At 41.0% G+C, this 13,843-nt stretch overlaps 1 protein-coding gene across 14 annotated transcripts in view; it reads right to left on the minus strand.

Annotated features, from left to right (window-relative positions):
* Positions 1-13,843, minus strand: part of ralgapa1 (Ral GTPase activating protein catalytic subunit alpha 1) — a 312,978-nt gene that overhangs the window by 278,185 nt on the left and 20,950 nt on the right. For all 14 annotated transcript variants that reach the window (XM_072568885.1, XM_072568887.1, XM_072568892.1 and 11 more), the window contains one exon: positions 6,348-6,397. In XM_072568885.1, coding sequence (XP_072424986.1) covers positions 6,348-6,397 — 50 coding nt within the window. The remainder of the gene's footprint in view (positions 1-6,347; positions 6,398-13,843) is intronic.

Below are 13,843 nucleotides of genomic sequence, written 5' to 3' on the forward strand. Positions count from 1 at the left end.
GATAAGTCCCCAGGACCTGATCAGGTGTACCCGAGAACTCTTTGGGAACCCAGAGAAGAGATTGCTGGAGCTCTTGCTAAGATATTTGTATCATCGATAGTCACAGGTGAGGTGCCGGAAGACTGGAGGTTGGCAAAGAAGGGCGGTAAAGACAAGCCAGGGAACTATAGACCGGTGAGCCTGACCTCGGTGGAGGGCAAGTTGTTGGAGGGAGTCCTGAGGGACAAGATGTACATGTATTTGGAAAGGTAAGGACTGATTCGGGATAGTCAACATGGCTTTGTGCGTGGGAAATCATGTCTCACAAACTTGATTGAGTTTTTTGAAGAAGTAACAAAGAAGATTGATAAGGGCAGAACAGTAGATGTGATCTATATGGACTTCAGTAAGGTGTTTGACAAGATTCCCCATGGGAGACTGATTAGCAAGGTTAGATCTCATGGAATACAGGGACAACTAACCATTTGGATACAGAACTGGCTCAAAGGTAGAAGACAGAGGGTGGTGGCGGAGGGTTGTTTTTCAGACTGGAGGCCTCTGACCAGTGGAGTGCCACAAGGATCGGTGCTGGGTCCGCAACTTTTTGTCATTTACATAAATGATTTGGATGTGAGCATAAGAGGCATAGTTAGTAAGTTTGCAGATGACACCAAAATTGGACAGTGGAGAGGGTTACCTCAGATTACAACAGGATCTTGACCAGATGGGCCAATGGCCTGAGAAGTGGCAGATGGAGTTTAATTCAGATAAATGTGAGGTGCTGCATTTTGGGAAAGCAAATCTTAGCAGGACTTATACATTTAATGGTAAGATCCTAGGGAGTGTTGCTGAACAAGGAGACCTTGGAATGCAGGTTCATAGCTCCTTGAAAGTGGAGTCGCAGGTAGATAGGATAGTGAAGAAGGCATTTGGTATACTTTCCTTTATTGGTCAGAGTATTGAGTACAGGAGTTGGGAAGTCATGTTGCAGCTGTACAGGACATTGGTTAGGCCACTGTTGTAATATTGCGCGCAATTCTGATCTCCTTCCTATCGGAAAGATGTTGTGAAACTTGAAAGGGTTCAGAAAAGATTTACAAGGATGTCGCCAGGGTTGGAGGATCTGAGCTACAGGGAGAGGCTGAACAGGCTGGGGCTGTTTTCCCTGGAGCGTCGGAGGCGGAGGAGTGACCTTATAGAGGTTTACAAAATTATGAGGGGCATAGATAGGATAAATAGACAAAGTCTTTTCCCTGGGGTTGGGATTTAGAGATTTAGGGTAAGATATAAAAGAGACCTAAGGGGCAACTGTTTCACGCAGAGGGTGGTACGTGTATGGAATGAGCTGCCATGGGATGTTATGGAGGCTGGTACAATTATAACATTTAAGAGGCATTTGGATGGGTATATGAATAGAAAGGGTTTGGAGGGATATGGGCCGGGTGCTGGCAGGTGGGACTAGATTGAGTTGGGATATCTGGTCGGCATGGATGGATTAGACCAAAGGGTCTGTTTACATGCTGTACATCTCTAGGACTCTAGATTTGAGTTTTTCACATTATTCCATGTTCTGTTTCTCTCTGATGCTTGTCTTGGCTTTTTCTGTATTTAATTTTGCTCATTACCTTTCTACTTCCTGTTACCAATTTTGCTCCTCTAATTTGAGCCCCTGCTCACCTTTCCATCCTTTGCCAATCTAGGTTCCACCATCCACAGCAGCAGCACTAATTCTCCAATAATGTTAGCATTGGCTTTGCTAAGATAAATCCTGTCTTGTACAAATCCCATGAACCCCAGAACCACTAACATGTTTTAGAAATCTGACAGACTCCCTCCTACACCAATTCTCCAACTATGTGTTCAAATCACTTAAACCTCCCACTCCTGTTTCACTGGCATGTAGCACTGAAGAACCTGATTTTGAGGTCCTGCTTTTCACTCTCTCAGCTCTGGCACCAGTGAGGCAACAAACCAGCCAAGAGTCACATCTATAGCTGCACAAATCCCTACAGTTCCCCAAACTAACGAATTCCTCATTGTTGTTGCTCTACTGCTCTTCTTTCTCTCCTCCTATGCAGCTAAGCAAATTTTGGCATTAGGGACTTGGTGCTGGTTCCACTCCTCATCAGTGTCTAAAGTAGAAGCCCAGTTAGTGAGCAAGATTATCTCAGGGAATTCCTGTAGTACCTCAGACTGCTGAATGTAACCTGATCCCTGGTCTCCAAGCTCATAACCTTGATTTTGGAGGGGGGGGCGGGGGAGGAGAAAGAGTGTTGTCTGCCTGCCTGTAGAAACAACAGATGCATTGATGGTAAGCATCAATAATTGCCTAGATTCTGGAAAGGACATGGAAAACATCTTCTCAAGACAGTAGAGAGGATGAACATTTAAAAAAAAGAAGTGGTAGGGGTGAGGGGACAGGATGATGTGTCCCTGGTCTTTTGTCATGTCGCAAAGAAGATTGTGGGGAGGATGCCAAGAGTTTATAAAGGGGTGTAATTAAGTTAATGTGTGTTAAGGGCAGCACAATGGCTCAGTGGTTAGCACTGCTGCCTCACAGCACCAGGGTCCCAGGTTCAGTTCCAGCCTCAGGCGACTGTCTGTGTGGAGTTTGCACATTCTCCCCGTGTCTGTGTCTGTGTGGCTTTCGTCCCACAATCCAAAGATGTGCAGGTCAGGTGAATTGGCCATGCTAAATTGCCCACTAGTGTTAGTGTTAGGAGGGAAATGGTTCTGGGTGGGTTACTCTTCGGAGGGTCAGTGTGGACTAGTTGGGCCAAAGTTTCATGTTGCAGTTTCCACACTGTAAGGAATCTATCTAACCTAATCTAAAAGATCTTTCAAACTGTGTTTTAGATTTAGACAGCTTGGGGTTTCTCTTGGCTTTCCTTTGTGTAATCAATATTTGTTACGCTCTCAAAGAAACTCTGTAGTCTCAGGGTGGTGTGTTGTGATGAGCCACCACATTATTTTAGATAATGTAGAATCTGTCAAACCAGATTCTGGCATTTGACTTGTTCAACAGTACCATCAGCTGAGATAACAAATGAGTTGAGTATGAATCAATTTTAGGAAACAAAATTTTAAACTTCTAGCTCTATATCCTTTTTTTCAAAAAAAGAAAAGGAGAAAAGCATTCCTCAAAAAACTTGCTTCAATTTTGCTTGCAACCAAGATATATTCAACTTTACTTCTGATGGAAAACATACAAAAGGAGACCAAAGTAGACTGAAGCAAGTGAAAAAAAAAACTTGAAAGTCCATTAGATTTTCTTCCAAGGTAGCGAGAGATTGAATTGGAAGATATACAGTTGAATGGAAAAAGGACTACTATGTAATGCAATCTTCACAAATCATAGTCACTGACTTCAAAGTGACTAAATTAGTCAAATTCTGTTCCATCTCATCTTAGTGTGATAGACTAAGACATCAATCAATAAACTGAAGGCAAAAATGAAATCAATATTTTTAAAGTAAGATAATGTTTTTGCTTTTCCTCTGTCTTCTCTGTTCTTGATCCTTCAAATTTCATCTTCCTGCCTTAATTGCATTTTACCCTTTCAAAAAAGGAATACTTCAAATGAACATAGAACACAGATCATTACAGCGCAGTACAGGCCCTTCGGCCCTCGATGTTGCGCTGACCTATGAAAGCAATCTGAAGTCCATCGAACCTACACTATTCCATTATTAAAATGCTCTTAAATTTGGCGAGTCTACTACTGTTGCAGGCAGGGCATTCTATGCCCTTGCTGCTCTGAGTAAAGAAACTACCTCTGTCATCTGTCCTATATCTAATCACCCCTAAATTTAAAGCCATGCCCCTTTGTGCTAGCCATCACCATCTGAGGAAAACGACTCTCACTATCCACCCTATCTAATCCTCTGATCATCTTGTATGTCTCTACTAAGTCACCTCTCAACCTTCTCCTCTCGAATGAAAACAGTGTCAAGTCCTTCAGTCTTTCCGATAAGACCAGCAACATCCTGGTAAATCTCCTCTGCAGCCTTTTCAGTGCTTCAAAATCCTTCCTATAATGCGGCAACCAGAACTGTATGCAATACTCCAGGTGTGGCTGCACCAGTTTTGTACAACTGCAACATGACCTCATGGTTCTGAAACTCAATCCCTCTACTAATAAAGACTAACACATTCATGTGCCTTCTGAACAACCCCAACTTGGGTGGCAACTTTCAGGGATCTATGCATGTGGACACCGAGATCTCTCTGCTCATCTACACGACCAAGAACGTTACCATTAACCTTGTACTTTATATTCGTTACTCCTTCCAAAAAGTGAATCACCTCATGCTTTTCCGCATTAAACTCCATTTGTCATCTCTCAGCCCTGCTCTGCTCATTATCTACGTCCCTGTGTAACCTGCAACATCACTTCCACACTGTCCACAACTTCACCGACTTTAGTATCATCCGCAAATTTACTAACACATCCTGCTATGCCTTCATCCAGGTCATTTATCAAAATGACAAACAGCAGTGGCTCCAAAATAGATCCTTGTGGTACACCACCAATAGCTGAACTCCAGGATAAACATTTCCCATCAACCACCACCCTACCGCGGGAAACTTTGTCAAACGCTTTACTGAAATCCATATACACCACATGAACCGCTTCACCTTCATCCACCTGTTTGGTCACCTTCCCAAAGAACTCAAGGTTTGTGAGGCACGACCTACCCTTCACAAAACCGTGTTGACCATCCCTAACCTAATCAAACTATTCCTTTCTAGATGATTAGAAATCCTATCTCATTTAATCCAACATTTTACCCAAAACCAAAGTAAAGCTCACTGATCTATAATCTCCAGGGTTGTCTCTAACTCCCTTTCCTGAACAAGGGGACAATATTAACTATCCTCCAGTCTTCTGGCACAATTCCTGTCGACAATGACGACATAAAGATCAAAGCCAAAGGCTCTGCAATCTCCTCTTTGCAGAGAATCCGAGGATAAATCCCATCCAGCCCAGGGGACTATCTATTTTTGTTTTTCCAGAATTGCTAACATCTGCTCATGAACCTCAATCCCATCAAGTCTAATAGCCTGCATCTCAGGATTCTCCTCGACAACACTGTCTTTTTCCTGTGTGAATACTGATGAAAAGTATTCATTTGGTGCTTCCCCATCTCCTTGGACTCCATGCACAACTTGCCACTACTGCCTTTGACTGGCCCTAATCTTACTCTAATCATTTGTTTATTTCTGACATACCTTTAGAAAGCTTTGGCGTTTTCCTTGATCCTACCTGCCAAAGACTTCTAACGTCCCCTCCCGGCTCCTCTTAGCTCTCTGTTTAGGTCTTTCCTGGCTAACTTTTAACTCTCAAAACACCCTAACTGAGCCTTCACATCTCATCTTTACAAAAGCCTCCTTCTTCCTCTTGACAAGAGATTCAACTTTAGTAAACCACAGCTCCCTTGCTTGACCACTTCCTCCCTGCCTGACAGATACATACTTATCAAGAACACACAGTAGCTGTTCCGTGAACAATCTCCACATTTCAATTGTGCCCATCCCCTGCAGTTTCCTTCCCCATCCTGTGCATCCTAATCTTGCCTAATCATATCATAATTGCCTTTCTCCAGCTATAATTCTTGCCTTGCGGTATATACCTATCCCTTTCCATCGCTAAAGTAAACGTAACTGAATTGTGGTCACTATCACCAAAGTGCTCACCTATCTCCAAATCTAACACCTGGCTTGGTTTATTACTCAGTATCAAATACAATTTGGCCTCACCTCTTGCAGGCCTATCTACATACTGTGTCAGGAAACCCTCCTGCACACATTTGACAAAAATTGACCCATCTAAAGTACCAGAGCATTTCCATTCAATATTTGGAAGGTTAAAGACCTGCAACCACCCTGTTACTTTCGCTCCTATCCAGAGTCATCTTTGCAATCCTTTCCTCTACATGTCTGAAACTTTTCAGAGGCCTATTGAAAACTCCCAACAGGTAACCTCTCCTTTCCTGTGTCACACCTCAGCCCATACTCCCTCAGTAGATGAAACCTCATCAAATGTCCTTTCTGCCACCATAATACTGTCCTTGACTAACAATGCCACACCTCCCTCTCTTTTACCACCTTCCCTGTTCTTAATGAAAGATCTAAACCCTGGAATCTGCCACAACCATTCCTATCTCTACTCTGTCCATGTCTCCGAAATGGCCACAACATCGAAGTCCCAGGTACCAATCCATACTGCAAGTTCACCCACCTTATTCCTCGCTCCTCTGAGTTACTTCGTTTGCTGTTTTTCAAACAAAATTTTTAAAAATTCTTGCCTCAAAGATATTACAGCAGTTAACGGAACATCAACAGCCAACAAAATCTAGCATTCTTACCTCAAATATAAAAAGGATGGAATCCAATTCTTCCCTCTGTGATTTGTGACCTGGAACACAAAATACATCAAGTTAATATATAAAATACCATGCAATTTAAGATATTCCAACCATTCTGGTCCACACAAGAACTGAATTTCACAATCATCAAAAATAATTAAAGTACTGGATTGACATTTTAAGACTTTTACTGGGAAAAAAAAAGACGTTTTGCTATTAAGTTGCCTGTAAATTCCTTTGAAATGGGTGTTACAACCTTTTTAGTTGCACATTGTACTTCAAGTATTATTACAAGAACAAATGCAAGCTTGTTCTCTATTCTCCAGCAGACTCACTTCCCCCTGTTGCACTGGATCACAATATGTAGTAAAAGTTTTCCACTCAACCAAAGTTTTCCCAACCCACTTCCAACAGCAAGTGTATGTTCTTAAATCTCCAAAAAAGGTCCTGTCCTGTTGCAAACCTAAAAGTCTGGAGAAACTCAGCAGGTTTGGCAGCACCTATGGAACGAAGAAGAATGTTTCAAGTCCAGTGACCCTTCATCAAAACCAAAGCACTGAAAGTTTATCATGGTTTTTCTAGTTAGGACCCTCTGAACTATCAGACTTTACATAATTGCTTATTGCAAAACAAGAATATCAGATGGGCCTCCAGGCCCCATCAATGAACTAGACTGGCAGATCAATCTGATGATGAGTCACTGAATTCAAAATATTGGCTCTATTTTTCTCTCCATTAACACTGTCAGACTTGCTGAGTTTCCCCAATGCTTTGTGTGTGTCTCAGATCTCCTCCATTTGCAGGTCTTTGTTCTGTTTTACCAGTCTGTTCTGATCCCTTCTTTCTGTACACGAAAGAAGTTCTGAAAATGCCCAACTTTACCAGAACGGTGTTTTTTTTGTTACTTCACATAGTTCTGCCTTCTTGTCTCTGTGCAACCTCCTTAACAGGTGTCTTCTTACTAAGAGTTACTGTATACACCCATGAAAGCTTTCACTTGGTTTTGACAGGTTTCAGTTTCACTCCACCCATACCACAAATGGTCTTATAGGTCAAAAATATGCCTAAAACCAGAAATAGGAGAAACAGAATGAGGCCATTCAATCCTTTGAGCCTACTCCACCATTCAAGAGGATCATGTCTAATCTAACATTCTAGACATTTGCTGTTCTGCCTTCTCCTTGTAACCCTTGATTCCTTTACTGATTAATAACCTTTCTCAGCCTTAAGTATACACAAAGACACCGCTCTCTGTGGCATGGAGTTCCAAAGAGACTCAACTCTCAGAAGAAAGTCCTCATCTGTCTTACGTTGGTATCCCTCAATTCTGAGTCTATGTTTTGTGGTCCCAGACTCTCCCATGAAATAAGGGCCAACATTTCATTAGACTTCCAGATTATAACTATTTTTGTGTTGGCTGCAAATCTGGCTATAGTACATTCACTTCTTTCTTCCGGGTCATTAACATGTACTGTAAACAATTGTGGTCCCGCCACGGATCCCTGTGAAATGCCACTCATTAGGGATTGCTAACCTGAGAAAGAAACTCTTATCCACACATGCTGTTTCCTGTATGTAAGTCAACATACTACCTCCAACACCACGAACTGTCATCTCATGACTTTTCCTTTTGAGAGTTACTTTGTCGACTGCCTTCTGGAAGTCCAAATGTAACACATTTATAGATTCCCCTCTATCCACTCTGGTTGAGTCTTCCTTGAAAGACTCTCCCAAATTAATCAAACATAATTTCACTTTCATGAAGTCATGGTGACTCTGTTTGATGAGATTATGATTTTGACGAGATTATGTGTTGCTGTTACTTCTGACTGGCCTATAGTTACCTGCTTTTGGTCTCCCTACTTTTTTGAATAATGGTGCCATGCTGGCAGTTTTCCGGAATCCATGAACTTTTGAAATATTAAAACCAATTCAACCACTATCTCTGCAGCTATTTTTAGGACCCTAGGGCAGAAGCTATCAGCGCCAGGGAAGTTATGTGTCATTAGCCGCATTAGATTGTCTCAATCCTGCTTCTTTAGTCATGGTGATGGTACTTCATTCTCTCCACCTCCCCTTTATTCTTTAATGATAATGGGACATTCAAGCATATTCCACCATAAAGACTAATGCAAAATATCTGTTAAACTCCTCTGCCACTTCCATGTTAGCCAAAAGTATCTCCCCAGATTCATTTTCTAACAGATCTATGTTCACATTGACCTCTCCCTTTATCTATTTATTTAAAAGAGGTGGGGTGCTTCCAAGATGCTTAATGCCTCAGGTTGAAAGGAGAAATGTTTAAATTATAGACTTACCAAAAAAAGTGTTAGTAACACGTTTACTACCTTTGCAAACAAAAATTAAATGAAAATAAGAAAGCTTGATCATAGTTATGGAAAACGAAATCAACACTATCAAAACAAAAATCACAAAACTGTGAATGTTTCAAATATCTTACAATAAACACTACAGATAACATTTGTATCCCAGCAGGTCTGGCAGCATTTGTAGGGAGAAAGCAGACTTAACATTTCAAGCCCAGTGACTCTTGAGTTCTGAAAGAGGGTCACTGGACCAGTTTGTTAACTCTTTCTCTTCACAGATGGACAGAAGAGAATATATCTGCCAGACTTGCTCAGTTTTTCTAGTAATTTTTGATTTTGTTTCTGATTTCCAGCACCAGTAGTTCTTTGGTCTTTTGTAAAGTGTCATCATTAAAACATTCTGCATCTCAAATATAAAACCATAAGTAGTAGGTGTGGAACTAGCACCAGCACCCTGCCATTCAATGAGATCATGGTTTAACTGATAAACCTCAATTCTACTTTCCTGGCTTACCCCATAACCATCAATTCCCTTTCTGATTAATAATCTGTCTTTCTCAGCCCCTTGAATATACTTACTGACATAGCCTCATCAGCCTTCTCTGGTAACGAATTCCACAGTTTAGATTAGATTCCCTACAGTGTGGAAACAGGCCCTGCGGCCCAACCAGTCCACACCGACCCTCTGAAGAGTAACCCACCCAGACCCACTTCCCTCTGACTAATGCACTAAGCACTATGGGCAATTTAGTGTTGCCAATCCACCTGACCTACACATCCTTGGACTGTGGGAGGAAACCGGAGCAGCCGGAGGAAACCCATGCAGACACGGGGAGAATGTGCAAACTCTACACAGACACATGCCCGAGGCTGCAATCGAACCTGGGACCCTGGTGTTGTGAGGCAGCAGTGCTAACCACTGAGCCACTGTGCCGCCCATAGATTCACTACCCAGAGAGAAGAAATTCCTCATTTCGGTCATAAATGGGTGAACCCTTACTCAGATAATGCCCTCAATTCTAGAGGGAAAACCTGGTCAAAGGGAAAACAACCTCTCTATATGTACGCTTTCAAGTGCCCCAAGAATCTTGTATGGTTCAATCAAATCGTCTCTCAATCTCTCACAACCGCAACGAATACTGACCCAACAGTGAAGTTGAAGCCATGTAGTCTGGAAAGGCCATACAGATAAATGAAATAAATGACACGTCAGAGCCGAAGATGAGATTAGTCGAAAAGTCAGGCTGATGCCACATGATGAGGAAAGGGCATGCAGAGAGAAAAATAAATGAATCACAGAGCTAAATGAACACCTTCCTTTGATCTTCATGCTTGCAGCTGCCAGGCCAAAACCCTTGGACATCAAGTAAAGGGTGAATTGAAACAACACACAAACGAAACAGGTTTTAGAAGGAACATATTAGTTTATTTGTATCTGGAATTGTGAAAAATATAGAGGTAAAAAATTTTCAAAGATGTTAGTGCCTGGGAACCAGCAGAATTTTCTTATTTCTGTTAAGAATATTGAATTATGAGAAGATAGAAACAGTGAATGTGCTTCTTTTTGAGAGCATGGTACAATTGATAGGAATTAAAAGAAATTTCTATAAGTTGGATGCAGGACGCAGTTTAAGGAAGAAAACTACAGCTTCTTTAATTTCAGTAGTTAAGCATTTGTATCAAAGTGCTAGTAATTAAGAATTAGCAGCAATTTCTGTCAGTGATGTAAAGAGACAAAAAAAACCCAGCAGATTCTAGAATCCAAAGCAGACAAGCAGGAGGCTGGGAAAACACAGCAAGATAATCTGTGGGTGGAAAGTATCACAGATAATAAATAGTGACTATCCATGTCTTCAGGTGTGGAGGAGAGATGAAATAAGACCTCTGAAAACAAACTGAAATGTTGTGTACAGATTAGCACACAGCAGAATAACATCTATTTAGATATTAGGTAAATCTTCAAGGTTTTATATGGTTATGATTAGATTCCCTACAGTGTGGAAACAGGCCCTTCGGCCCAACAAGTCGTTATATATAACATGAACTTGAAGACTGTATATCATCTCAGGAGAAGGGCATATACAGCATGAGACAATAATTAAGGAATTAGTGGAAGCTTCGAGACTACCACTAGAAGCAGCAGCAATAAAAGTAAAAACACAACAGAAGGGAACAGATCTATTTAATTATGTAATGGGGCAGTGATAGCCTAGTGTTATTAACAGTGCACTGTTAATCCAGAGATCCAGGAATGTGCTGGGCACTCGGATTCAAAATTTAAATTTAATAACAAAACAAAATTGGAATTAGAAGTCTCCTGACGGCCAGGAATCCACTGTTGATTGTCAGGAAAAATCCAACTGATTCACGGAGGCCCTTAAAGGATGGAAATTGCCATCCGTAGCTGGTCTGGTCTACATGTGACTTCAGACCCACAGCAATGTTGCTGACTCTTAGTCATATAATGAGAGATGTACAGCATGAAAACAGACCTTCCAGTCCATGCTGACTAAATATCCTAAATTAATCTATCCCATTTGCCTCCGCCATCACCTCCACCTCTGGCAATTCATTCCACGCACGCACCACCTTCTGTGCGAAAAAGTTGCCCCTTAGGTCCCTTTTAAATCTTTCCCCTCTCATCTGAAACCTACGTCCTCTAGTTTTGGACTCCTCCACCTAGGGAAAAGACTTTGGCTATACATGCCCCTCATGATTTTATAAACCTCGACAAAGGTCACCTCTTATCTCTGATGCTCCAGGGAAAATAGCCCCAGCCTGTTCAGCCTCTCACTATAGCTCAAACTCTACAAACATCCTTGTAAATCTTTTCTGAACCCTTTACCATCTTTCCTACAGCAGGGAGGCCAGAATGGAATGCAGTATTCCAATGTGGCCTAACCAAGGTCCTGAACAGCCACAACATGACTTCCCAACTCCTATACTCAATGCACTGACAACTAAAGGCCAAACGTACCATATGCCTTCTTCACTACCCTGTGTACTTGTGACTTAACTGCCCTTTTGGCAATTAGGGATAGGCAATGAATGCTGGCTGAGTCAGTGACACCCTCATCTCATGAATGAATTTTTCAAAAATCCAATGGGCAGATGAGACAGGCCCAAAACGTTAGCTGGTATAAGTAGCAACTGGGGCAGAGAAAACAAACATGGCGAATTTACACCAGGATATGTGAGGAGAGATAAGGTGGTGGGAAAAGCAAACATCAATAAAGGGCTCTGGTGGAATTTCGCAAAAAGCAGATAGCACCATACATGCATGTGGTTATGCTGAATGTATACCACAGAAATGCATACTATGGGAGGGAAGCCATGTTGTGGAGGACTACGTGGGAGCTAACAAAGAAAGACAACCTGTCACGGTTAAGTAAAGAACACTCAACGCTTACAAAGACTGTGGGAAACAAAGATAAAATGGGACACAAGGATACTAAATGTGGGTACTGAAATATGCAAGCTGTAATCAGAATAAAACTTGAAGGAATGCCATAATTCACCAAAGTGAGCTCTGATCCTATCATAAAGCTTCTGTCCATGTGTGCATGAAATAAATGATCATCTGTTCTCCTGGAATCCTCTATCAATTTGACAAGTGGCTCTACTTCAGATCCATAGGTAAACAGCACCAAACTGACGACAGTATTCTAGGTGTGATCTGACTACTGCCTTCTATAGCTTGGGCAAGTCATCCTATTTGTGTACTTAATCCATAACAACTGCATGAATATGACAAGTAAGATTTAATGTCAGGCTTACATGAATTCAAGTTCCAACTCTCTTCCAAACATGAGTTTCTTTTAGTACTGGTAAAGGCATTTTCTTTCAAACTTTCCAGAAAAAATATATTTTTCCTCCCATTTTGAATAGTATGGACTGCATGGCCTACATGGTCAGTATGTATCATGGTTTTGGAACTTCATTTAGCTTTTTAAAATACATCTTTGATTGATTACAATTTGGATTCGCAATAGCAGTTGTGAAGGTCCAAAAGGTTTCACAATTTGTTTAATCTTGTTGATACTGACATTGCTGGTGAACCATCTGGCTCTTGGGTACTAGCAGCTGTGAACTACAGTTCAAGAAGAAATCCTGTCACAATTTATTATATTCTCTTGATTCAGCAATTTTCTTTGTTCTTTCTTAAAGTCTGAAACCAAATTTTCACAATTTTAATTTATTTAAAAAGAAAGACTTCCAACAGACTTCATTCAGATTACAACTCCTGATCTCCATTTTATATCTACATGTCTTGAATCTCCAAGATTTTGAAGAATGGCTAAACCGAAGGTCAGAACTGCTATGCACAAACAACTTAAATTCACTTCATCTTAAATTCAGAATCAATCCTAATTTGTACAGTTCATAATCTTTCACATTTCTTTTAACTTTTCATCCTCCCATCCAGTTTGAGCTTGTCAAATTCCTTTCTTCCAAACCTGATTGCTCTGTCAACTTGAATGTAAATTGAAACCTCAAAAACAGCATCCTTCATGGCTCTACAGTGCCAGCATTGGATGAAGCTGTTCCACTCTCCAAATTATTTGTTACCTTTGTTTCATTATTAGTTTGGAATACTGTTACTATCCTCCCTGCCACAGCTTGCTCTTGCTTCTCAGCCATTGTGACTCAAATAGTTTTAATCCTCTCCAAGTGCAATGAACTCTCTTTTCAGTCTGGTGTGCCAATGTCTTTTAAAATTAGCAGAATTAGGTTTCTGACTTTTGGGAAACATTTGTTTTCACAATAGGGTTATATGGGACCACATTGACCCAAGTCACTGTTTTGTGTCATAGCATCAACAGGTTATTTTTCTGAAAACACTTGAGATAGCATTACCTTATCCTCAGCGAAAGTAATTTCCTAATAGGAAAAACTGCACCAATCATAGGCAGATTTGAAACAACCCACCACAGAATAATTAATTAGGTTCAATTTTACATTAATCTTCACGATGGGATAGGCATACAATTTCCATCAATTTCTGGTAATGATTTTTATTTAGTCGCCTTTTCATAGGGAAATCTTCCCTAGTCTTCCAAGTCCAACTTTTATCAAGTCCGACCTTGGTGACTCCTTATTCCTTGAACGTTGAAGTTTATTCTGTTCCCTTCTTTTCTAATTGAAAACAACCACAAGATAGCATTTTTG

This window comes from Chiloscyllium punctatum, chromosome 4, assembly GCF_047496795.1.
Source record: "Chiloscyllium punctatum isolate Juve2018m chromosome 4, sChiPun1.3, whole genome shotgun sequence".
In the NCBI taxonomy this organism is placed as follows: domain Eukaryota; kingdom Metazoa; phylum Chordata; class Chondrichthyes; order Orectolobiformes; family Hemiscylliidae; genus Chiloscyllium; species Chiloscyllium punctatum.